The sequence below is a fragment of the Urocampus carinirostris genome, chromosome 2, assembly GCF_059441175.1.
Source record: "Urocampus carinirostris isolate Australia breed hairy pipefish chromosome 2, RoL_Ucar_1.0, whole genome shotgun sequence".
NCBI lineage: Eukaryota > Metazoa > Chordata > Actinopteri > Syngnathiformes > Syngnathidae > Urocampus > Urocampus carinirostris.
Window position 1 is genome coordinate 45,814,504 of NC_142350.1, and position 26,004 is coordinate 45,840,507.

Below are 26,004 nucleotides of genomic sequence, written 5' to 3' on the forward strand. Positions count from 1 at the left end.
CCGCTATCTCCTGGCTTGTGTCATCATTGCTTGTTCCTGATACGCATGAATCTACGTGCGTTTCTTTGACATGCTCAAAAAACTCTTTTCTTTTCATCTATGGGTTTGAGTTGGCTTTGGGACTCCATTTGAAGCAGGACTTTTCTTACCTTAACCTTTTTTATGCTACACTGACAAATACCTGTAGAACAAAAATACACAGGGAAAAGCATGATGTCACTCTCAAGCACTTCCCCACGCCTCATTCCTCCAACCTAATGTGTTCTGCCTTTGCTAAAAGTAAGATACAAGCAGATAAGCATACAAGCATATAGGAAAATAAAGCGAAATGATTCTTTGAACTCAGTTGGGCATCGTTTACACAGACTTAATAAAGAAAATATTTAACTTTTGACTTTTTTAAGGACACCTCAAACAACGCGGCCTGCCTTCATTGTGATCAGTTGCAATCAAATATTAGAAATACTTGACAGGGATATTGCAAAAACAGTAATCAAAATGTGTCAACAATATTCAATTATGCTTTAAATGCTTTCAGAAAAATGTCCATTTGGTCCCATAAACCAAGGAAGTGAATCTCACCAGGGGCGCCGGGTCAAACTGGAGGATGACGTGCTGCATGAAGACCAGAAGGTGGGTGGGACGTTCCTTCAGCATCTCGATGCTGCTGAACAGACATTGATCATCCACCACCTCATTGAGATCGTTCTCAAAGTCCTCGTCCTCCGCCCCGATGATGTTCATGGCTGCGTCCGAGCGCTCAGCCCCAAACGCGCCCTGTCAGAAAATAACAAATAACGTTGGCGTCACCATGGAAACAGTTCTACCAAGAGAGCAACAATTTCATAATAGTCATCACCAAATAGAAATATTTCACCATGTTTAGTGTTTATTGCTAACATGTTTCATTGAGAGTGAAAAGGAGGAAGATTAATTGAACTAGGGATGCAGGATAACTGTTTTTTTTTTCCTACCGATACCTAATAAAATCCTGTATTGGTAGGAACTATTTGTTGCAATAAAAAAAAGAGAAAAAAGAAAGAAAGAAAAACATACAAATTGCAATTACTTTTATGAGCGTTTTATTTTTTACTAACATTATATTAATCAGCATCAGTACACAAAAGAAAACAAAAAAAAATAAGTTAAGAAGCCTGTTCATTCACAATAGCCTGTCACACATCCTGGTCTTTCAAGTCAGACACTCAATGTAGCTAGCAATAAGTTAGCGAGTGCTACTGTAGCTGAGTGTGTCCGATGTCTGCTGTGGATAAATGCATTAGCCTATTCAAAATGACCATCAATGATTAAAAGAAAATAGAGCAGCTTAGAATAAGGTAACAGGTGATTTGAGATTTGACGGCACCCTGGATAAAACATGTGAGGATACACAGTTAGCGTAATGTCTCACCTTTGCCATTATGAGGTGCATCCCCATCAGGGCGGCAACAAGTTAAGGTAAGAACTATTAAGCATCCAGACTTTTATAAGCTTTTAGATCAGCGCCGGTGTACGGGGATACTCTATTTACAATATAGGGGTACAGATCGTGTGTACTGAAGTCAGGCAGACCGGCTGATTTGGTATGATCTATGAATATGTCAGGAGTAAGACGTATAGGTCGGTAGCTAGCCCAGCTATCCTCAGTTTCCCTAAATACCGCTCTTTGTGGTTTCTGGCAAGGTGATCCACCTTCTTGGACAGTTGCACAATATCTACTTGACTAGTCATTGCCCATTGTGTTTTGTTTATTGTTTACCGTTTATGGCCTCACCCACGGGAGTACTGTTTACTACGGTTTACTGCCATCAGCCATGGCGTCGTCAAGTGGTTAGGTCATGTGTGTGCAAAGGGTCAATAGAAAAATCAAAATATATTCTCATGAGGAACATAAATGCTTAGAATCTTTCTAACAAGTAGTGTCGGCTGATTGAATATTATATCATGGCTCCAAGTGACTAATAAATCAGATCTGTTTTTCTATTGGGACGATAATTGCAATGTTATATTTTATCGGTTCGACAACTATCGGCTCGATAATTGGCGTGCAATTACTGTTATTACTGTAAAGTGCATGAGCCTCCCTTGTTAGTCAGTGTTCCGGCAACACAATGCTCTTACAGAACAAACGCTTAATGAACTGGAACCTCTTGGGAAGTCATTTATAAGGCAAACACACACAGAGGTCGCAGTCTCTTAACCTTACCACAAAAGGCTCGTCTCGTTCGGTCCGTACCCACATGTTGACCTCGGCTCGTAATTAAAACGAGACCATTCGACTGTGGAAAAGTCGAGCCGGATGACGCCCGAAAAGAGTCGTCCTTCCGCGGATCTATACAGGTCGAATAAAAGAGCCTGTATGTGTTTGGAGGAGGTGAACGAGTCAGTCTTTCCTATTTATCTCCCCCCCGTTTAAAGTGATTGCCCGACTAAAACAGAGTGTAATTATAAAAACTTTGCGGCTGTCAGAGTTATAAAGCTCCCATTATGCTGTGATTTCTGCTTAAAAATCAGATGGAAAAGAAGAATCTCACAGTCAACCGCAGTTAAAAATATTGCAGGGATTACGCTTAAGGATGACTTCATTGGTCGTCCAATGGGGATCGCTTTAGGATAACTTTATTGGTCATCTAATGAGGATAAGCATTCATATTTATGTTTTTAATACTTATTAGAAAGATTCCCAGCATTTATGTTCCTCTTACCAGTTTTTTTGTGTTTTTGCACCCCTTTATGTGTTCGTGTAGATGTTTGAATTTTTTTTAACTTAGTAACAAAATCGGGAATAACAATTTTGCATTTTTATTTCCAGTTTAAAAATATGCGTAGTCAAGTCATGTTTATTTGTATAGCCCTTAACCACAAGGAGTCTCAAAAGGCTGCACAGACCACAAACTATTGAAAACCACAGACTATTAAACCATCCTCTGATCTAAAACCTACATGAGAGCAAAGAAAAACTCAAAAAGCTCAACATGAGGAAAATAAAGAAACCTTGAGAAGGAACAATCAATCTGCTAACAACATTTTTCATTTATTCTTTTGATTGAAGTAGTTATGTGTTTTGCCAAATTAAATAGCAAATGCCCCATGCTTTACTTTTTTATTACATTCCCTAAAATGAATCAGTTACGTGTACGAGCTACAAAGGACTGGTAACCATCTGGACTTATAAGGCTTTTAGATCAGTGCCAGTGTATGGCGATATTCCATTTACAAAATAGGGCTACAGATTGTATGAAGTCAGGCAAACTGGACGATTTGCTTAGATGTGTGAATAGGTCAAGGGGAAGACTGTATTGCTCTGTAGCTAGCATTGCTAATGCTATCCTCAGTTTCTCTAAAAAGCGCCCTCTGTGCTTTCCAACAAGGTAAGGCTCCTCAGACAGCTGCCCAATATTCGTGTGATTAGTCATTGCCAATGGTGTTGAATTGTATAGCTGTTTTTGTTGTTGTCTACTGTTAACTGGCCTCACCCACTGTTTACAACGGGTTACTACCGTCCTTCATGGTGTCGTCGTGTGGTTTGGTCACAAGTGTTTGCTTACTTACACACATTCATAAAGAACACATAATATTGCTCATTAAATTTGTCAGCAAAAAAACCTTAAATAAAATTATTTTCTTTTGCTCTGTTGGGTTGACAAACTACTTTAATTTGTTATAAAAATTGGCATTATAAAAATAGTTTAAAGATTCTAAGATTAGTTATTTTTTTAAGTAATTTGTCAGAATGCTAAAATTTGCAAATATTTGTAAATGTAGAAATAACATTTTCAAGATTTCCCCCCACCCATTAATGTAGTGTTAGCCCAGCCACAAGAAAAGGATTCAGCGCATGGATCTGACATCCCCCCACCCCAATCCGCTTTCTGTATTTTCCATTCTTTCCCAAGAGCAAAATAGTTGTGAAGTTCAATCTCTAGCCTCTCCAAATGGACTGCAGTTCGCAAACAGACTGCGCTTTACCAGGAAGGAAGGCGTCTGCGCCTGAATGCTGCTTTCATAAGGCAGCCGGGAAAACTGACAAATGTTTGGGGGGAGTCAAGGTGAGTTGAGTGCAACAGGGCTCTTTGAATTAGCGAGGCCGAGGTGAGGCCGAGGCGAAACCGAGCGCATCGAGCGACTGGCAGAGGAGAAGAATGAGTCAATTCATTCATGGGCTGCGGCTACTTTTGGAGCCGAGCTGGTGGGAAGGGTTAACCAAACTCAACGCCGCCCACGCTAGCAGGGTCAAACAATCATGTCAGCGAGACGGACGCGACTCTCCAGCAGCCAAACGGAACTGCTAAAATGCAAAGAAGGGGTGTTGAGAAAACGGACTTTTCCTTTGCAAATGCAGATTATTGAAAATAATTCCAATTAATTTGTTTTGTAATGGTATATTATCAACAAAGTCCTCAATATAAAAAGAGCAGCTGAACCCAAGTATCTCAAGTGAAGTTGCTTATTTTAACTCAAATGCTGGGAAAATACAAATAACTGAACAAAACGTGGAAAGAAAAACATGCAGGTTATGTTGGAACTCTGAGTAGCTCTAACTGAACAAAACATGAAAGTCACTACGCAGGAAATGTACTCAGACACTTTCATATGACCAAAAAACGATAGGGGCCAAGACAATTAAACAATGTTAGAACACCAACAAGTTCAAACTTAACAAAAAAAGGAAGATGAAAAAAATCAAACAAACAAAGCAGGATAAGTTGAAACTCTAAGTAGCTCTAACTGAACAAAGCATGAAAGTAAGACGCTTAAGGATAAGTACTCACATGTGGATTGATCAAAAAAAAGAGTGCCAGGACGACAAAACTATCAAACAAAGTTGGAACACTAAACTGCTCTTACTGAACAAAACAAGAAAGATATACGCAGCAACATTTGTACTTACCAATGGGTAGAACACAAAATGAGTGCGCCAAGATGACAAAACAATGTTGAAATACAATCCCGCTCCAACTGAACAAAAACATGACAGAACAACAATGCAGGATATAGTGGAATTCTAAGAAACTCCAACTGAACTAATTATGAACAGAACAGGTTGCAGGATATTTACTCAAATGAGAGTAGACCCAAAAAACAAGTGTGCCAAGGCAATTAGACTATTTGATAAGAATCCGAACTAAAATGGCTCCAACAGAACAAAACATGACAGGATGACATCGCAGGATATGTTGGAACTCTAAATGCGCTAACTGAATGAAATATGAAAGGAAGACGCTGCAGGATATGTACTCACACATTAGTGGAACAAAAAACAAGAGTGCCAATGCAATGAGACCATTAAACAATCTTGGAACAATGACCTGCCTTAAATGAAAGAACGATAAAGCCGGATTTCAGAGAACTCTAAGTAGCTCTAACTGAACAAAACAGTAAAGGAAGACAACATGGGATATGTACCGTATTTTCCGTACTATAAGGCGCACCTAAAAGTCTTAAGTTTTTTCAAAAGCTGACCATGCGCCTTATAATACAGTGCGTCTTATTTATGGATCAACATTAAATCACAAGGTCTCGCAACTTACGCAACAGCCGCCGACTCGATTTTCCCCCGAACGTGGAGTAGTCCGCGGTGTATGCTGGGATTTATATACCGGCGTTTCATTGGCTAACCAATGTGTCAATCATCACTTGAATCGATCACTATTGGCTGAAGTTATTTGGAGCCTCGGATTGGCTAGAGTGCCAAAACAAACCCTGCAATTGGCCGAAAAAGATGTATCAATCATCCGTTGAATCGATCGCTATTGGCTGAAGTTATTCAGAGCCTCGGATTGGCTAGAGGGCCAAAACAAACCCTTCAATTGGCCGAAAAAGATGTGTCAATCATCCGTTAAATCGATCGCTATTGGCTGAAGTTATTCGGAGCCTCGGATTGGCTAGATGGCCAAAACAAACCCTGCAATTGGCCGAGTTTAGCAATGGCGTAGCAAGCTTAGCAAGCTTGCTAAAGTACACCATAAATAAACATGTTTTATTAGTCTGTATTTGCAAATAATTTACTCTCCTGGATTTACTTCACTCACGGTTGTAAGAAGACCATGATTGCGTATCATTATTGAACGTGAGAACTTAGGTGAGCTATGCGGCTTTATATTTTCCCGGTATCTTGTTTTAGAACGAACTTGATGTTGCTGTGATGAGTCGAGTGAATTAAACTCAATTCCAAGTGTTTATTGTCATATGCACAGTAAAGTTGCGAGCCAAAAAGAAAATAGAAACTAAGAAATGTTTGGCATTTCTTGAATCCCAAGACTTTAACCTTCCGAATGATATTTGAAATGATGCATTTGAGTGATATCGTACGGACGCCGCATCCGCACGTGTCTACGACACGTATTTGCTTCTTTGCAAGCTTTGGGAATGTTAAGGGGGTAATCAGTTGGACTGAATCATCTGACTGTTTTGTCGACGTTCCCATTGTAGCGCCTTATAATCCGGTGCGCCTTATCTATGGAAGATATAGGACCAAAAACTATTTTTTGGGGGTGCGCCCTATAACCCGGTGCGCCCTATAGTGCGGAAAATACGGTACTCCCATATTGATATAATAAAAACTAGAGTGTCATGACGACAATACCATTAAACATAACGTTGGAACAAAAAAACGACTAACTGAAAAAAACGTGAAAAACAACTAGGGAGGATAGGTATTGGAACTCAAATATCTTAAACGAACAAAACATGAAAGGAATCTAGTGCGGGATATGTAATCCCACGTGGATATAACAAAAACAAGAGTGCTAAAACGAGACTACTAGTAAACAATGTTCAAACAAAAACGGGCTGTCCCTGTACCAAACATGAAAGGACAACAAGGCAACAAATCATGAAAGAAGGACACTGCAGGATAGGAACTCACACGCATATAGAAGAAAAGAATGAGAGTGCCAAGACGGTCAAACCATTAAACATGATGCTGAACACGAACTGGCTCTAATATAACAAAACACGAAAGAACAACAATGCAGGATATGTTATAAAACTAAAAAGCTCTAACTAAATGAAACATGAAAGAAGGACGACGTAGGATATGTACTCACACGTGGATAAAACAATAAAAGTACAATGACAATAGAACAATTGCCATGATGTCGAGAGCATAAAAATACAGACTTTAGAAGAGGGAAGGATAGCGAAAAAGAGGACTGCAATTTTTTAATAACGATCAATTAATTTGTCAATTATTTTCGGTGCAACCTATTCTGGAAGACAATGTTTTTTTTTTCAACGCACTTAGCGGCGGCTTAACCTTGAGAAGCTCCAAGAGAACTTGTTTACTTTTACTTCAAGTCATTAACCATCACGACAGTTACCATTTATCATTTAATTATTCAGCAACGGCTCACTTCACACGAGGCATTGACATCACATGAAAACACGAAATTAGGTTTTTTTAATCAGTCTGAAACTCATGCCATTCACTAAGGTTAAAGGGGAATGCTGTGTTAACATAACCTTTTTAGCTTAGCATCGTTAGCATACTTGAACTCTTTGCGACTTTGTACGAGGTGCGGGGTGGGATTGGTGCCGTCCCGCCTGACACATTCCAGCTCTTACCAAGTGTCGAGTGGCATCAATCTAATGATAGCCACCAAGCGTTCGTATGTGCTTGTCTGTGTATGTGTGAAAGAGAGAAAGAAATAGACAGAGCAAGAGAGAAAGGGAAAGAAAGAGCAAGTGAGACAAAAGGATAGAGATTGAGAAGGGAATCGAGTGAGAGATTAGATTATTGGATGGATGAATGAAGGGTAAGGTAGAGAAAAAGAGGGAGTTAAAAAGAGATGAGTGGGAGAGAGATAAGGGGGAAAAAGTGGGAAAGTAGAAAAGGACGAGAGAGAGAAAAGGCTGAGATAAAGGAGTGAGAGAGAGAGCGAAGAGTAAAAGAGGTGGACAAGGAGCCCTTTGGGAGCCAAAAGAGCCAACTGTTCTCAGGGAGCCGAGGCAAAAGAGACGGTTTTCTAAATGGAGCCGTCCTCTTGTGTGACCATTAAGGGGCGATGCGCTTCACATGACATCGCCACCATAGCAGGTATGTCCGTGTCATTTTTACCCACTTTTTAAAAAAAGATTCTTCCTTTATGGTCTGTAGAGTCAGACTGCCATGAAACATGGAAATTAAAGTTGAATCGTTTTCAAACTGTACACCCAAGGTTCAAGCATTTTCCTGACCTTGAAAAAACAACATTACAATTCAAGCATGTTTAATGATTTCAAGCACTCGTTCCAACTCTAGATAAAGAAGGCAAGAGAGTGAGAGAAAGAGAGACTGGTGGCAAAGAAAGAGGGAGAGAGGTGAGAAAGAGAGCAAGATGACCTAGAGAAGGACAAGACAGGGCAAGACCATTCTGATGTAATTGTAGGGAATCAGGGGGGATTCCGTTAAATCAACCGACCCCCACTACACAAACACAGAACAGCACACAAAGGTGGGGGGCAGTAAGGTGGCGAGACCCACAGACAGGAAGTGGGTGTAATTTCCTGAGGAAGCTATCAGAGCCATTTCCTCCCGACACCATCAGATGGAAGAAAGGGAAAGCCAGACAGACGCAATTTCAAAAAGATGTAAGACGATAAACATGAGAGCTTGCTCGCTTGCCTCCGTGCAAATATGAGGAAGCCACATAGGAAGTTGACACGGCAACACAACCTGCTGACGAAAAAAAGAAGAAGATACTCTGGCCTCAAGCTGCACGAATGACTCAGATATATTTGTTCTTTATCTTTGAATACAGCTGGGAGAGGTTGGGCGCTTTTGTGTAAAGCGGATCACACGGATGTAGACACAAAATAAAATTCTACAAAAGGATTTGTGTAAAAAAAACGGAATTGGTACAGGAAAATAACAACAAACTTTAAGAAGCTCTTTAAAATTCAAAGACAATAAAAGCTAAGCTAAGACAGCCTCGCCCACATATTACTGCTACACTAACATAAATGAACTGATATGTTAGAAGACAAACTAGCTTTAACTGAACGAAACATGAAAATAAGACAGCACAGAGTATGTTAAAATACCAACTGGTTCTAAAAGAGCAAAACATGAAAGTAAAACCACACAACACAGATTATAACGTGGACAGGACAACTATAGCGCCATGATGTCAAGACCAAAAGAAATAAAATGCTGGAACACGAAGTAGCTCAAACTTAACAAAACATAAAAGGGGATAACGCAGGAAACGTTAGACCACTAAGTAACTCAAACTGAAAAAAAATGGAGATGACACAGGACATGTACTCACAAGTGTATAGAATAGAGGTGGGACAAACAAAATCAATTCATGTATACTGTATTGTGATTTTATTTTTGGCAATATTTAAATCAACGTTTCTCTGCGGAACCATTTTTTTGTGATGTAACATCTGGTACATAAAAATGCTGGAAAGAGAATGGAAATTGCTACTTTTTTTGAGAGGCAGTTTTTGCACAAATGTATTTTATTCCAACATCACCACAGACAGCAATGTTTAGTTGTAGCACAGGGTTTTGAAAAAAAAAAAAATGTTGAATTTGAAGTATCTTGATTTGAATTTGACAGCTTACACTTGAGCGTTTTCCCCCTTTAGAGGCTCCAATTTTTTTTACAGAGTTAACTGAATATAGAATCATTAAAGGACCACATTTGTGTTACGTTGACATTTCAGTTCATGACATGTTGTGCCTGTAAACCTGTTGCACAGTGTACATGTTATGTTCTCATTGTCTTAGTTGAAATATTTGTCAGCTTCCAGACTGACTAACAGACTGATGTGCCTTATCTGAACATCATTCATGATTTATTGTCCCAGAAGTGTAATGTTTGAAGTGAAGGGATGCTGCTGGAAACGAAGGGATACTGCTGGAAATGTGAATTTCCCTCCGGGGATGAATAAAGTATCTATCTATCTATTTAAGTTGCTTGTTTTTTAGGATAGAACATTAAATCGCTATCATCAATTATATCCGATTGCAATACTTGTAGAATCGCAATAATCGAGAATCAGATTCAGATTCAGATTCAGATCTACTTTATTGTCATTCTAGTACACGTGTATACAGAACGAAATGTCGATACATCTGACCCGCACAGTTTCCTCGAATGTACAGATATAAGTAAAAGTTGTATTGTATTATGGCTACGTATAGTATTTTACCATACCATAGTGCCGATAGTGCAAGAGGAGTAGCTAACCAGATGTGCAAAATGGGCATTCAGGTTAACAAGTCAGGTAAACAGTAACATTAACACTGTAAATTGAATCTGCACCTTGATATCGTGGTACAATCGAATCGTGACCAAAGCACCCCGTCCCACCCCCTAATATAGATTCAATAATGAGAGCGTCAAGACAATAAGACCACAAAACATAATTTTGGAACAGTGAGTAGCTCTAACTTAACTAAACATAAAGAGAAAACGACACATGATATGCTGGAACACTAAGTAGCTCTAACTGAACAAAACATATAAGATATACGACTCAGGACGTATACTCACATGTTGATAGGACATTAACATCAGTGATAAGGTGACAAGACTATACAACATAATGTTGGAACACTAAATGTATCTGACTGAAGAAAAAGATAAAGCAGCGTATGAACAGAACAAGACATGAAAAGAAGAACCACATGTTTATAAACCCTAAAATAGCGAATTTCGTAGACAGTATGCATGATGACAATGAGCATTCAGGAGAGACAAGGCACAGAAAGAAAGAATATTACGACAAAGCTGTAGAAGCTGTGAGTGCACTTATACCAAGAACTCTTTGTGACATAATAGCTTCAAGACAGCACAGTAAGTACCGAGCATTAAAGTTCCAGTCCATCGCCGTGACCCTAAATTCACTATTTTTATCATCCAAACAAAATAAATAAATAAGACAGCAATGTCAAACTTTTTGCAAGCCGATTTAATGTTCATCTCCCTGGACTCCCTTTAACGTCATTTTTACAGCTTTTTGGACTGAACAACTGAGCACCCCCAAGTCCGTCATAGACTAAACATAGTGAGGGAGGGAGGGAAGTGAGGATGGGGGTTATTGCAGACCGGACAGGACACAACAAGGTCAAGAGCAGGAAAAAACACGGCGGAAAAAGAAACACTTATGGGAGTGTTTTTAAGGAAGCAGGTGAAGTAGAACAATGTATACTCAATGCAAATGCGTGCCGTCACACGGCCACGGGTACAGACGAGCACCAAACTGGTTTTACGCACTTGCTACAGAAATACCTTCACACATCTTATACACTTTTTGGCGCAACTTGTGGTGGTGCTCTATTTCTGCACAGCATTTGGGTAAATCTTTATTGCGCAGGACATGGTCACACTTTTTTGAGCTGAAAGAGAAAAAGGGGAGAAGTGTATAAGTGAGAGAGCAAAGCGAGTGAAAGAAAGAAAAAGAGGTGAGAGAGAGGTGGGGTGTCAGGAAAGAGAAAAAGAGAGAGGGTAGAGACAAATGAGAGGGGCAAAATAGAAGGGGAAAGAGAAACAGAGCGAGGGAGGGCTGCAGGAAAGAGAGGGGCAAGAGAGGGTGAGAAAGAGGGGAGGCGAGAAAGATAAATGTAGAGAGGGATGGGCAAAAGTAAGAGAGATAAGGTTGAGAAAGAGGGGTGAGAGCAAAGGGTAGGCAAGAGAGACAAGAGCGAGAACAAAATAGAGACGGAGAGGGAGATGAGTGAGAGAGAGGGGGGGGGAAAGAAAGGGAGAGAAAGATGGGAAAAAGTGAGGAAGAAAATGTAGAGAGGGGTGAGAGAGGAAGATAATGAGAAAGTAGGCAAAAGAGAAAGGGCTGAAGAGAGAGTGAGGTGTGAGGGAGAGATGGAGTCATAGAAAGAGGGAAGGCGAGAGAGAAAGAGAGAGAGAGAGAAGGAGAGATTGAGAGAGAGGGGGGGGGACAAAAGGAAAGGAGCAAGAGAGAGAAAAGCGAGAGGGATAGTGACTAAGAAAGAAGGCGAGGCTGTGAGAAAGTGAGGTACAGAGAAAGACGGACAAGAGAAAGAGGGATGATTAAAATGAGAGGATCAAGAGAAAGAGGGGGGTAAAAAGGGAGAGGGAGAAAGAGTAGAAAAAAGAGAAGGAGAAAGAGAAAAAGGGCAAGAGGGGTGAGAGAGGTAACGACAAATAAAGAAGACAAGAGAGGATGACTAAAGAGAGAAAGGGATGAAAATCGAGAGTGGAGAAAGAAAGGAGAGAAAGAGCAGAGAGAGAGAGCAGAGAAAGAGGAGAGCGAGAGAGAAAATTTGCACTCTTTTTGCACAGCACTCTGATTCTTTCAGTACGCAGGAGCCAGCGGATAACGACCTGAATCATTTAATTTAGGTACGTTGGACGAAATGAAACATTTAAAATGAGCAGAACTGCAGTCATACACGACCAGAGTTTGTAAACCATGAATTTAAAACCTTCCTTTTCATGTAATTTAGCAGAAGAAAAACGGACAAACGACGCACACACACAACCAACGTGCAATTTGGAAGAAGCTCGCTCAAGTCGACTTGGAAAAAGTGAGGGGCAAGACAAAACATCTTTCACAAGTGCAGCTGTTTCCTGTCTCGTGCGCCGCCAGTGTTCTGCTCCGGCTCACTGAACGCAGCAGCAGTAGCAGCGCTAAAGCTCGGCTCTGTTCGCTCCGGAAAGTCTGAACCGAGACCTCATGACCTGTTCTACCGTTATCAGGCTCTTAAGGATTTGGTAAAAGATGCATTTTAGCATTCAAACTATTCCTTGTGTCACTTAAACAATTGTATCCATTGTTTCAATCAAAAACGGTTGATGCTATTGTCTTAAGCATGACAGTGAGTAATAATTCACCACAAGCGGTCGCTGTAGCTTAGACTAGAGCTGAAGCGTGTGTATTGGAAAAAAACACAATACGGTGGCGCGAAAGATACAACATAGCAAAATTCGGAAAGCCTACTTCCATATTTAGTGCGTGAGCAAGTAGGGCTGCACGATTTTGGGAAAAAAACCTAATTGCGATTTTTCAGACCAGTATTGCAATATCTATGCCATTTTCAATTTTAAAAGAAAGGTGCATTTTCTGTGCTACTTTTGTAATTTTTGGGAATACTTAACCCTTGGATTCATGACCTACCAGTAACATACACTCTTCCATGAGTGGGGTTGATGATTAGCGGGGGGAGGGAAATAAAAAATGAATGGCATCATGGGAAACATATTTTATGAGGAATACGTAGAATATGACAATATTAAAACTTTTCTTATTTTTAAATATTTTGAAGAATAACCCATGACCATAGGGTCATTTTTGATCACACTTATGCTTCCCGGGGTTAATACTAATGACAGGGCCGTGAGACTGTTGAGTAACAAAGACATGTCTGTATGATGTCACCAGTCACTGGTCCTTTTGGAGTCTCCTTTTAGGACCTTAATGCTATTGTCCTCGCTGTTCACTAGCTAGTATACCCATGCTACGCTCATCTTAATTGCTGCTAAAATTGTCGAGAAAAATTGCTCGGACCTCACATTGTTTGTTTGCTGTTAATAGTGTCAATAAAATTGTTCAAACCACAAAAAAAATCTTGCATGAGATAAAAAATAAAAGGCGAGAAAAAAATCCTTCTATTTCTTAGTAGCACCTGCAGTGATTATTCAACTTCATATTACTTCATATTTGTACCTTTCAAAAGACTAAAACCATCCAAACGGTTCAACAACATCATTCAATTTACTTTGTGTACATTTTGGATTGAGATTGTAGGTGAATTTTACTGGGTTAAGGGATTAAATTCAATGAACCGGCGTCCTCTTCAGGGGAGTTTTGTTATGATTGCTGTAAATAAATCCTTGAAACAAAGGCAGTGCCATGCGATTACACAATCGTACAACATCAGATCGCGATGTCGAGTATATTTCGGTTAAACGTGCAGCCCTAGATGCAGGGATGAATATCAGCCAGCGACGAAACAAGGAAGCTGTAGTTAATCCCAGGCAGCGAAAACATAATACTGACATAGCTGGTTACACCTGGAGCGTCAGAAAAGAGAAAGTAGCCAAAGTTGGTCAGCGCTGCTCTAAGTGGCTAACTTTAGCGGTGACAAGTCTGGCAGGAGAAGCTACTAACAAGGCCAGTACACGGATCAACTAACAATAATGATGGTAGCAAGCCATGGCATGCAGTCAAGTGGCTAACCTTAGTAGCTACAGAATAAAACAGTCGACAAAAAAAGTGGAAAATGCCTAAATGAGAGGACTCTGCGACCATCAAATGCACAGTTCAGCTGCTGTAGAAGTAAGATGGCCACCAAACATGTTAGTTTTTTCAAGTTAAACGAGCGCAAAAACTATGAAGATATCCCCCTCTGACATATTTTGGGGATTTTTGTTGCTGCTAAAATGTTACTGCACTTCTTTTATCACACTATTGTTACAATCCACTGTTGTTTTTCATAGACATTATCATAATTTAGGTCAGTTGCTACTGTGTTGTAAATACTTTTTGTCTTTTTATTCTGACAGTCTTCTTTTTTTCTCCTTAAAGTATCATGTCTAATCTCGTTGCATACAATGGTTGGTATCAATGACAATAAAAACAATTCCATTAAAGTTGTGTAATATTACATTTCTTTTTACCTTACGAGCCTTTGAAAATAATCCTATTTATGAAATGTGGTTTTGCTTGTTATGTGAACCGTTAGTGTTGCGTTTGATGAGGATTTTTTTCACTACTGGGATGAAATATTTTTTAGCATTTTGCTACACAGAGTTTCAAATTTTGCAGAAATTTCAGGATGAAACCTCATTAAGTGATTTTTTTCAGAATGAGTTGAGAGAGAAAGAGAGAGAAAGAGAGAGAAAGAGAGAGAAAGAGAGAGAAAGAGAGAGAAAGAGAGAGAGAGAGAGAGAGAGAGCTGAGAACAATACAATAATAAAGCAAGAAGAATACAATATACAAATACCCAGTGTGACGTGCAAATACCCACTGTAGCGTGTTATATAGAATAACTAAATAGTGCTACACAGAATACATATTGCAATAAGATTCGGTAATATGCAATGTAGGTGGTGTGGTTTACTGTGGGCTTTTACTCTGCCGGGTAGAGATAAAGAGCCTCATGGCATGAGGAAGAAAAGATCTCTTCAGTCTGTCCGTAGTACAAGACAGTGACAGCAGTCTGTCGCTGAAACTGCTCTTCTGTCTGGAGATAATGCTGTGTAGTGGATGCGATGGATTGAGTTGCTCATTTTGAAGTCTTTTGAGTTTACCTACAACCACAAGGAGCAAAGAAATAAAGATATCTCCCAGATCGTAGTGTTTTTCTTAAAAGTAGAAGGCTTCGCTTTAGGTGTCTTTAAAAAGTTGAGAGTAGAATATTTTCTCTATTGAGTATGTGTTAACAAAGCGCAACTGAGTTCAAAGAGCTTTTATAATCCATGCACCTATCCATCACAGCTTTTTGTAGTGCAGATTTTGAATTTAATTGTATTTGTTATTGATACAAACGTACTGTTCATTGTGGTCAACAAAAAGGACACAGCAAATGCTACACGGAGCAGATTTTGTGTGTGTGTATTGGGTAGGTGTAACTGTGGCTGGTGTATGCTGTGAGTCAAAAGGTTGGGGTGGGCTGACATACAAGTCAATGTCTACTAACCAAAACTAACTGGGAAGCATGGCGACTGATAGCTTTTAGCGGCTTGTTTCGTTGAAAATAAATTAATCAATTCAATCAGACCCTGAGGAAAGTCAGAAGAGCAGAAAGAAAAGGTAATCACCAGCCGGTCCTCCATGGATTGTTATTGCTTACGGGAATCGACTGAGACAGCGTCAGGAGAGAAAGCAATAGGGAGGGTGCAGGTTTGCCCTACTGCTACAGCTAGGCTAACAACGCTAACAAGCCACCCTTGCCAAGCCTGGCCAGTCACCAACACCACATCCATTACGATTGCAACGGATGACCGGGAGCTAAAACTTGTGGGAAACGGTTACATTCATGACATTTGGATTTTAATCATCGCAGAGATCAGCTGAAGTCGAAGTTACCCGATGCTAGCGTGCAGCTAGCCAGTCGCTTTCTAAATCGCTTTCTTGCACTGAAAGGAGAAGCCCGCCAAATACATTGTACTTTTGTATAATGTTATTAGAGAACACTTATTCAACTGCAATTCTTTATTCTGTTTTTATTCGTAGGTCAATAGTTGTTATTTTGTTACAGTCGTTTTATCATGCCATAGCCGCTTTCTTATAGAAAAAAATGAACTAGTTATGAACAGAGTACATGCAGCTAATGGAAGACGTAAGAAGAAGTGCTTGGCTACAGATTCACTCACTAGCCGTATACTCTCATTTGTGAAGATTATCACCTTGAAGCAAGTTTGATCCTTGGGGACTTTTATGAAGGTGCCATCTCTAGGATTTTCACTATTCCCGGGGGTTCTAGTCCCCATTAAGCACAATAACTAAGGGATCTCAATCTCCCAAATCATGGCTAGCGTCTTAAAAAAAGAGGTTTTAGACTTCTAAAATCAATAACCCATAATGATCATTTATGTCATCCAACCAGGTTCATTGCATGACTAAAGAAGGTATTTTTTTCGTGCAGACAACTACGAGCTTGTAATATCACTTCCGCCGTCACCCGGTGGGGACCGTTGCGGGTGGACCGAATAACTGGCTTGTGTTTATGGCAAGCTCCCCTGTGACAAATGGCAGCCACCATCTGTCCGTCTGTCCGTCCGTGCCTGCTGACCGGCGGAGGACAAAAGGCCAAAGTTATACCAGAAATCCTGCCGCAGGGAAACAACAAAGCGCCTGTTGCTGTGGCGCTCGCTGGACAATACATTAGGGACGCCTGCGCGGTCCGAACGACGACAACAGAGAGAAGGTGATTCATTTATCAATCTTTTGTTGGATACTTCAAGATAAAACACAACTTTTCTTAGATTGAAAAAAAAGTGTTTCCCCAGTCCTTCCCTGAAATAAGTCAATCTGTGCAAAGTAGGAATTTAATTTTAAATCATTGTTTTATCACAATTTATCATTTTAGTTTATAATAACAATAAAAGTATAGAGTTTCCTTTCACAAGTCTCCAAAAAGTAGTCTTGGGGAGACTAGAGCTTCAAAACGGAATACCACACGTGCCTTGGCTAAGAAAAATAGATCACTTATTATGCACAGAGGGGAAACTAATTTTGGAAAACGTAATATTTGCAGTGTGGCAAAAAAGAACTTCTGTAAACAATCTAAAACTCAATGTAATGACTATAAAGTTCAGAGGCCCGTCCAATCACAGCAGCCTGAGCTAAGCGACAGATTATGGTGCCCCACACACATTATAAAGAGGTAGAGAGGACGCAAAACCAAGTTTTGCTAATATTTCTAAAGAAAATCCAAAAATATTTTAATAATTGCTTAGAATCTTTCTTTGAATTTACTATTTTTTGTTTTCTTCCGCTTGGTGTTCCGAAAACTGATCTCATTTACTGTGTTGTTGTCGGTTTAATACCTATCGGCCCATAAATTACGGTGCATCCCTAGTTAGAGAGAGGTTTAATTGAAAAGAAGATCATGATGATTTTTAAAGAAGGGTCTTGTCATCTCGTTCCAGTGCGCTCCCGGATTTAGATAGATAGATAGATAGATAGATAGATAGATAGATAGATACTTTGTTCATCCCCGAAGGGAAATTCACATTTCCAGCAGCATCCCTGAGCTGAGAACAATAGAGAACAATCGAAAATAACACGGGAGCTGCTGGAGTGGCTGCCATTCGTGACGGCGCCGGAAGAAAAGATTCAATTTGAATCATGTACAAACAAACAAACAATTGAATCATGTACAAACAAACAAAATATTCATGTTTCAATAAGTGGAGTGTTAATAAAATTGGGGGAAAATAATTTCTGATACTGATATAACCAGATAAAACTAATTTTAAGTTACCTATCCAAATGAATGTTGTGCCATCTCACCTTTCCCACTCTCTCTCCTGCAGTTGACTACCCGCCTCCCTGACCTCCAAATGGATGTCACCATGGAAACATTCGATAGGCCAGGATTCCATCGACTGGCACGGATTGGAACTTCCTACTGCTAAAGAGTTGTGTCCGTGCCGGCTAAATGCTGAGGCTGAACGCACACAGGCCACTACGTGACACTGACTCATTTTGTTATATAAATCTACTGTGTGTATCTGGGTTTCATTAGCTTTTACATAATGGCCCATGTTAGAGGGGTTTTTTTTCCCAAAAAGAAGCTACATGTCTATGCTAACCTTACAAGAATCAGAAATTTTGGTGGTGTGTATGTCTCTGCCACCAGGTGCCAGTAAACTATTGTTATCATCTACAAGAGGATGCTTTTTCAACAGTTATTGAAGCAGATTAATCACGAACCTGTCTGAACCTGAAAGATACCTTTTTGTTACCGATTAACGCAAAGGGCTACCCGTTTGCATTTTTTATAATGGCAACTTATTTTATTACCAAGTTGTATTTATTAGAAGTGGAGCTATACTAATCACAGACAACCACTAAGACATTATTTTAAAAGCTAGTGACCATGCCTATAATTTCTCATACCAGCTAGAAATCGAATTTCCTAAAAAATCTGTAAGACTATTCAAATAATAATATGTTGCAGACTTTCTTTTAAGACCCATCAGCTATTTTCAGAAGCAGTCCGCAGCCTATTCAAATGCTCTTAGAGGCTACCTGGTGCCCGCTGGCACCACGTTGGAGACACCTGCTTTAAAATAATTATTTAAGGATCATTAATGAATTATATAAAGATAATTAAGTAATTAATGAAGGGTCATTTTCCTGCTTTGATTCATTCTTCTCAATTTCATTGTATTCTCCGTATTGCAATCTCCCTTGAACCATTCCTGTGCTAAATGTGCTGCTGCGGCAGTTCACCCCCAACCTCTCCCTCCTCAGCTCAGAGAACACTCATATTTACCAATCAACCAATTAACCAAAACTGAAGGAGAGGACAAAAAATATATATCTTTTAAGACTCTGGCAGGACCAATTAAAACCTGCCGCCTTGCTCGAGTTTTTATATGGTCAGGGAAACACTCAGCACCTTCATCAGTTCCCTCCGTTTCCTTGTCACTATTCACTTTCCTGTCCATTAAGAAGTTAAATGCCCCAAAATTCTTCTTTAAAAAAGAACAAACTAGTTTTCTGTTTAAGATTGAAAATAAACTTCATAGAAAAGATAACAACAATGAAGAGCATCAGCTAGAGATTCATTCTTCAACTCCCTAAGAATTAGGAATCCTTCAGGATAACCCAACCACCTTACTCCACCAAAAGAAAAAAATAACATCCAGCATGGTGGTCAGTACCCACACGCTGTTTATCTTCACGGCAGCCCCCGGTTTTACGAGAACAAGTGTGCCGAAACAGGCAACATTCCTTTAAAAGGAAGAGAAGGTGGCCTTTGGGCTTTGCACAAGCCGTCACTTGTTGAGCCGGTGGGCGGGGGCTGATACCGAACCCCCTTTGCTCTACCTTGACACTAGAGCTGCAACTAACCACTATTTTAATGGTCGACTAGTCACTGACTATTAAAACGATTAGTCCAATACTCTAATAATTTTTTTCTTAAAATTAGCATTAAGTTAATTTAATTATGTGGTGAAGGCTAATAAACAGAGGAAAAATTGGTACAATATTTTTGTTTTCCCTTTTAACGTACTGCGGATTCATACAAACAGTTAATAAGAAAACACAATGTAAAACCAATCAGGCAATATTGTTTATACCTACAAACCAAAAACAGGCTCATTAGCAGCAGAAGACTAATGAAAACAAATTTAATGATTGCCAGGGTTCGTACACATTTTTCATACAATTGTGGATCTGAACAATACATGTGTAAATATTTTTGAGACAAATCTCTCCCCGTATAGGTGTTGGGTGGAATTACAGTAATATGTAGCTTAGATTTTTAGTTGCATGAAGGTTTTCCTATTACAATTAACCACTGAGAAAAGCTATCTTATTTTTTCCATGGCCCGTAATAAAAGCCAATAGTTGATACGTAATCCTTGCACTAATACACATTTCATTGTGCCCTCTTTAGGTGTGAAATGCACCTGTCCTCTTGGGGGCAATCTTGGCGGCGCTTCTTAGGACAATGCCATACAAAACTAATGCCAGCTGAAGAAATGCAATGGCAAAGCGGAGTTGTACAGAGAGCAAAGTCGGCATCATTTTTAAGCTTGTTGTGAAACATGGCAGCAATTTCAGGCTTTTAAAAGCATTTCACCAAGAAAACCCAACGTTGAAATGCAAGCATTTTCAAAGAACAAAAGTATTTAACGATTTTCTACAGTTTGAAATTGTTTTAACCACTGAGGTTTGTTGTTTTTAATTTTCTAAAACCTGATTTTTGTTGTTTGGACTGCATGCATTTGATTTCAAATACGTTTGTCAGGCACAGTCTGGCAAAAGGCTCAAGCTCTCTTTTATAGCTAATTATTAACGTATAAAATGTACATTGCATGTCATCCAAACCGTATTGGCTTAAATGTTACTTTAATGTTACAGAGGCGAGTCAGACTCTTTTGGTTAACTTTCCAACTGTTCTATTTAAATGTTCGCCTATCACAAGACACTGCCCTGATATTCACGGCCTGCTTTGCAAAACTTTCAAACATTGTAAGTCGTCTTTTTATTCGCCGTAGCCAGGCTAAAATGCCAACGTTTCTGTATGCGTATATATTGTTATTGTTTTCATTGTTGATGCCGTCATTTCTGAATGTAACCACTCAAGACAGAGACGCATGAGTGACCTTAAGCGGAGATTATAATAATAATAATAATAATTTCCTTGTATTGTCATTCTGTGTAACAATGTACACAGAACGAAATGTCGATTGCACCTGACCCGTTGTAGCGAGCCGATGCAGCCGCAGCCAACAGAGGGCGCCGCCGACCACTTTTTAAGTCTTAGGAATGACTCGGCCGGGGCGCGAACCACCGACCTCCCAGTCTCAAAGCGGGCGCCTTACCATCTAGGCTACTGAGCTGGTATGCCATATTGTGTTGGAAAAACGTGTCTGACAACAGTGGGATTCATTTTCGAATATTACGATTATTGATTTTTGACGACACTGTCGACTAATCGTTGAAGCCCTACTTGAAACCCAAGTTGGTTTGCTTGCCATCGGCTGTGAACAACAGAATTCCGAGCAGGGACTGCCTAAGTGTGGTTATTGAGGCCAATTATGTGCTTACTGCTGTTTCCTGGACGGACGTGAGCAATCGATACATGCAGACATTTGTTATTGATCTGGTCAGTATCTTTGGAGGACGGACATTTGGGTTTGAGTTTGACTCGATGTATGTTGATATAGGATTTAGAAAATGTATGTTATAATACGAGCAGATATTTGATGCATTCAATCAAATAAAAGTTTGATCAATGCTACTAATGAGTACAACTAAAATAATCCTACTTGATGAAAATGAGTGATCTATTTTCTAAGCCAAGGCATGTGTGCCATTCAGTATTGGAGCACTTGGATCATGTTTCGAAGTGACGTATTTTCACATCATGAACATAAGCATAAGCATATTCACTTCTGCAATATCCGGTGCTTATAACAATAACCTGTCATTTAACTACTCATAAATAAAGTAAGTATTGTCATGGCGACTCTCATAGGTGAAGCAGCTAACTGCTCTCCGGCTACTTGTCTATTTATAAGCTTACGACGGGACATTCTGTTATTACCTAAATTTAATGTTGATGTAGTCTGCGTATTGTCTGTTGATGCCCTTGCAACATCCAGTGCAGCCTAATCATCCTGGAAGGGGATTACCTCATGCCTGGCCCCTTCTCACAGTTTCTTGATTTCTTTCATGCTGATGTGTTTCAATGTTTCCTTGCCCTCATGCAGGTTTCAGATCAGTTGATTACAGGAGTCTAGTCTGCATAGCCCTTTGAGACTTCTTGTGCTTAAAGGCTATACAAATAAACTTTACTTGACTATTGATCAATAGATTACTAAAGTAATGCTGTAGTCTCGCCAACGCTACTTTTTGAAGACTTATTTCCCAAAACTGTATTTTGTAATGGTAATTGCAACCAAATGTATGGGCAAACATAAAAATAGTAGGATTTTGTGTGTGTTTTTCTTGTCAATATAGCATGCACAAAAAAATAAATGAAAAATATTGGAAATTGGTCGCCAGAAACATGATTGAATCAGTTATCTGTAAGAGAAAAATGTTTTTGTGCATTCCCAATAGCAATAACGCCACCTGATTTATTGAGAAATTAATCCCACAACAAAATTATATTATCTCTGAGTGTTTATTTACAGTTACATTACATAATGCGATGACTTGGTCATTTTATTATTAGCAAAATGATATTTTTACGTTTTATTTTTTAAATCTAAATCTATTCAATCCACAACATGACTTACTTGGTAATTTAACAAATTGTTCAAGTTCATTTAGTGTTTGTTTTTAATACTCATATAAATAATTCTTTAACTCCATCATTGCATTTCAAACAACTGTGGCTATTGTTTCAAGAAATTGAAGCTTAATGTTCTTTAAGTTAATTTTGATATGTATTTTGTGTATTGCATTTATTCCCTATGGATCTCAAGGCCTGCAGTGATGCTAAATTGAGAAGTAAAAACATTAGAACCTTGGAAACGAAGTTTGAGACTATCAAGAAGGCATGCAAATGGATACCATCCATAAGTTGCATGGCCATGACCAATAAAGGATTGGGAATGTTATTTATATTAAGGAGGCAATTAAAGCACATAAATCTTCCAAGGAGGGCAGCACGGCGGCATAGTGGTTAGTGCGTGTGCGGCACAGTTCTGAGGTCATGAGATAAAACCTCCTGTGTGGAGTTTGCATGTTCTCCCCGTGCTTGCATGGGTTTCCTCCGGGCACTCCGGTTTCCCCCCCACATTCCAAAAACATGCGTTTCAGATTAATTGGCCGGTTCAAATTGTCCCTAGGAGTGGATGAGTGAGCGAGTGAGTTGTCTGTCTCTGTGTGCCCTGCGACTGGCTGGCAACCAGTTCAGGGTATCCCCTGCCCACTGCCCGAAGATAGCTGGGATGGGCTCCAGCACCCCTGCGACCCTACTGAGGATAAGCGGTGCAGATAATGGATGGATGGATGGATGGAAATCTTCCAAGGGCATGGAAATACTTGAACGTTTTGGTCTAAATCCACCGTCTCAGTCCACTAGCTCAAGTCAGGTGACACAAAAGGTAAATCAAATTCGATTTTTCCTTTAATGTGCATTTATTGATAATGCTAATTAGAGATGTATTACATATAAGTCGAAATGACTATACTATATATATACTATTTTATTATTTTAATGTTTATATCTGACATTTGCTCATTACCATTGGTTTCTATACCCCGCCATTCAGCAATTTCACTGACCGATCCCATACCTGTCAACCTCCACGGCTCCATGCCCGTTCAAACTGTCGTATTTTCCCGTACAAAATACAAAATAATCGTACACCATATTTTTTTTTTCGGAATGATGCATTTTGGGAAATCCCCAGGCGGTAGACGCATGCGATTGACAAATTTGCGTTCTTCCGTACAGATATCCTTATACGTCGTACTCGTCTTAAAATGCATTAAAAACGTACTTTGTACGGCAAAACCGTACAGGTTGACAGGTATGCAACCCCCCCCCCCCCCCCCCCCCCCCCCCCCCAAATGACGTATACCGGGGGTCAACTGTATACAGATCATGCAAAGCTGAAAAACAATCATTACGTGGTAATTGGTATTCGGCACTTTTGCAGGCACGTTTTCCATTTTATAAAAAAAAAAAAAAATTAAATCTCCTTTGAGCTGTTAGTCAAAAACTCCAACACTGGGATTTCCAATTATATTTCCAGGACACAAATGCAACACGTCGAGCGATCGAAACATCAACGTATACAAGAATATTTTCGGCTCCTTAATAATAATAATTGATAACTCTATTTTATTAAAGCTTATGATTTGAAATTATAAGAAAATGGGAGTATAACGCCGAAGGTTGTTTAATTCAACGAGAGCCCCCAGTCGGCGTAAGCGGTACCGTTTTGGTGGATTTATTGAGGGGGCAGACAAGTACACCTCCGCAGTCACCTTTTAAAGACATATTTTTGGCCAAATCACACAAAAGTCGCATTCAAAAGCTTTGCTTACCTACAAAGAAGGAAAAATGTCCGTTTAATCGTCCAAATAAGCTCTGGTGTGGGGGGGAAAGTTGCCGTGTGTCATCAAGAGAAATGGGCAGGGGGGGTGCAATAGGGGAGGAGGAGAAAATGTACGCGGAAGTACAACTCGGAGAAACTACGAAGACATATTTAAAAAAATACCAAGATTGTGAATTCAATAATCATTCGTGATTGTGAAGGTTTGGACACCATACAAAACGATTTGAGTTTTTGAAATGTCTTTAAACGAGCTGCAACTGCATTGTGTCACACACTAAAATGTCCCCTGTTGCTGTACTCTTAAAGAGTTCTCAACAGAACCATATTACTGATAGTGGAATACACCAAGTTTATATATTCTCTATAACTTATTGTAACTAGCAAAAATTTGGGTACATGACAAATTTATTAATATTTTACTTTTGAAAAAATGCTTCAAAATGATCCATATCCGCGTTGTGTCACACACAAAAAATCCCCCCTTAGCTCTAAACTTAAAAGTTCACAAAACTATTTTAGTTTCATCAACTATGTTATGTTTAGTATTTTATAAGAATTATAATGTGTGTAGAATTATTTAACTGAATTGTTAGTGTTAAAAAAAAGTTGAATGAAGTAAATGAAAACCCCCTTTGAATAACACACACACATAAGTATATATATATATATATATATATATATATATATATATATATATATATATATATATATATATATATATATATATATATATATATATATATATATGCAGTGCCACCTGCTGGTATGGGGTGGGGTTTGTTTTGGTTTTTGACATGTGACCGGAAGGCGGGGTTTTGTTGGCAGTCTACAGAGCGAGCTGCCAACGGTAAGACACATCTTTTGGTGCTCCTCAAAATCAAATATCTCAACATGCATAGTAATGTGATTGATGTTGTCAAGCTGTTTGGATTTATTTTTGTTTTGTTCCTGTTGTGCTAAATTGTTAATTCCCCTTATAGAGATCAAAGCCAGCAGAGAAGCTAATAACGTGATGTGACTCATTTCATTTGCAGGTAAATTGTACCCGTTTTATACTCATTATTGTTCTTATTTGTATTTTCTTAACTATATAAAAAGGATGATGTTGCTTAAAATTCAGACTAAAGAAAAATATGTTGAACTCATTGTTAACGTTAAAAAAAACAATATACTACTACTATACTACTCCGCAAAAAAAGTTAATTTTAAACATTAAAACCACCGCTGACAAATCTCTCAACATGCACAGTTTTGTGATTGATGTTGTCAAGCTGTTTGGATTTATTTTCGTTTTGTTTCTGTCGCCTTTTGTGTTAGTTTTGCCGGACGTTGCATGTTGTGCTAAAATGCTAATTCCCCTTATAGATCAAAAAGATCAAAGCCAGCAGAGAAGGCTAACCACGTGTTGTGACTCATTCATTTGCAAGTAAATTGTACCCGTTTTTATACTCATTATTGTTATTATTTCTATTTTCTCATATATATAAAAAGGATGATGTTGGTTAAAATTCAGTCTAAAGTAAAATATGTTGAATTCATTGTAAAGATTAAAAAGCCACTATTCGATGTCTCGTTAAAATGGATGTAAACATGTATTGTGATGGTTGATATTCTAAAATATTTTTTATGTAAATTGGAAAGAAAGCTCTTTGATATGTTTTGGGCAGTCTAACAGCAAGCTGTCAACGAGATCAAAGAGATCAAAGCCAGCAGAGAAGCTTACCACGTGTTGTGACTCATTCATTTGCAGCAACTATAATAAAAACCTCATCATCCAGTCCAGCGTGAATGTGGATCTTTGGTGGGACGGGTACACCACGGTTACATT

General features: G+C 39.2%; 1 protein-coding gene across 5 annotated transcripts in view; it reads right to left on the reverse strand.

Annotated features, from left to right (window-relative positions):
• Positions 1-24,433, reverse strand: part of arhgef1 (Rho guanine nucleotide exchange factor 1) — a 53,629-nt gene extending 29,196 nt beyond the window's left edge. For all 5 annotated transcript variants that reach the window (XM_088326736.1, XM_088326738.1, XM_088326735.1 and 2 more), the window contains exons 1-2: positions 24,166-24,433; positions 583-777 (exon numbers count right to left, since the gene is read on the reverse strand). In XM_088326736.1, the coding sequence (XP_088182862.1) occupies positions 583-744 (162 nt within the window). In that variant the 5' untranslated portion in view covers positions 745-777; positions 24,166-24,433. The remainder of the gene's footprint in view (positions 1-582; positions 778-24,165) is intronic.
• Between the last annotated feature and the right edge of the window lie 1,571 nt (positions 24,434-26,004).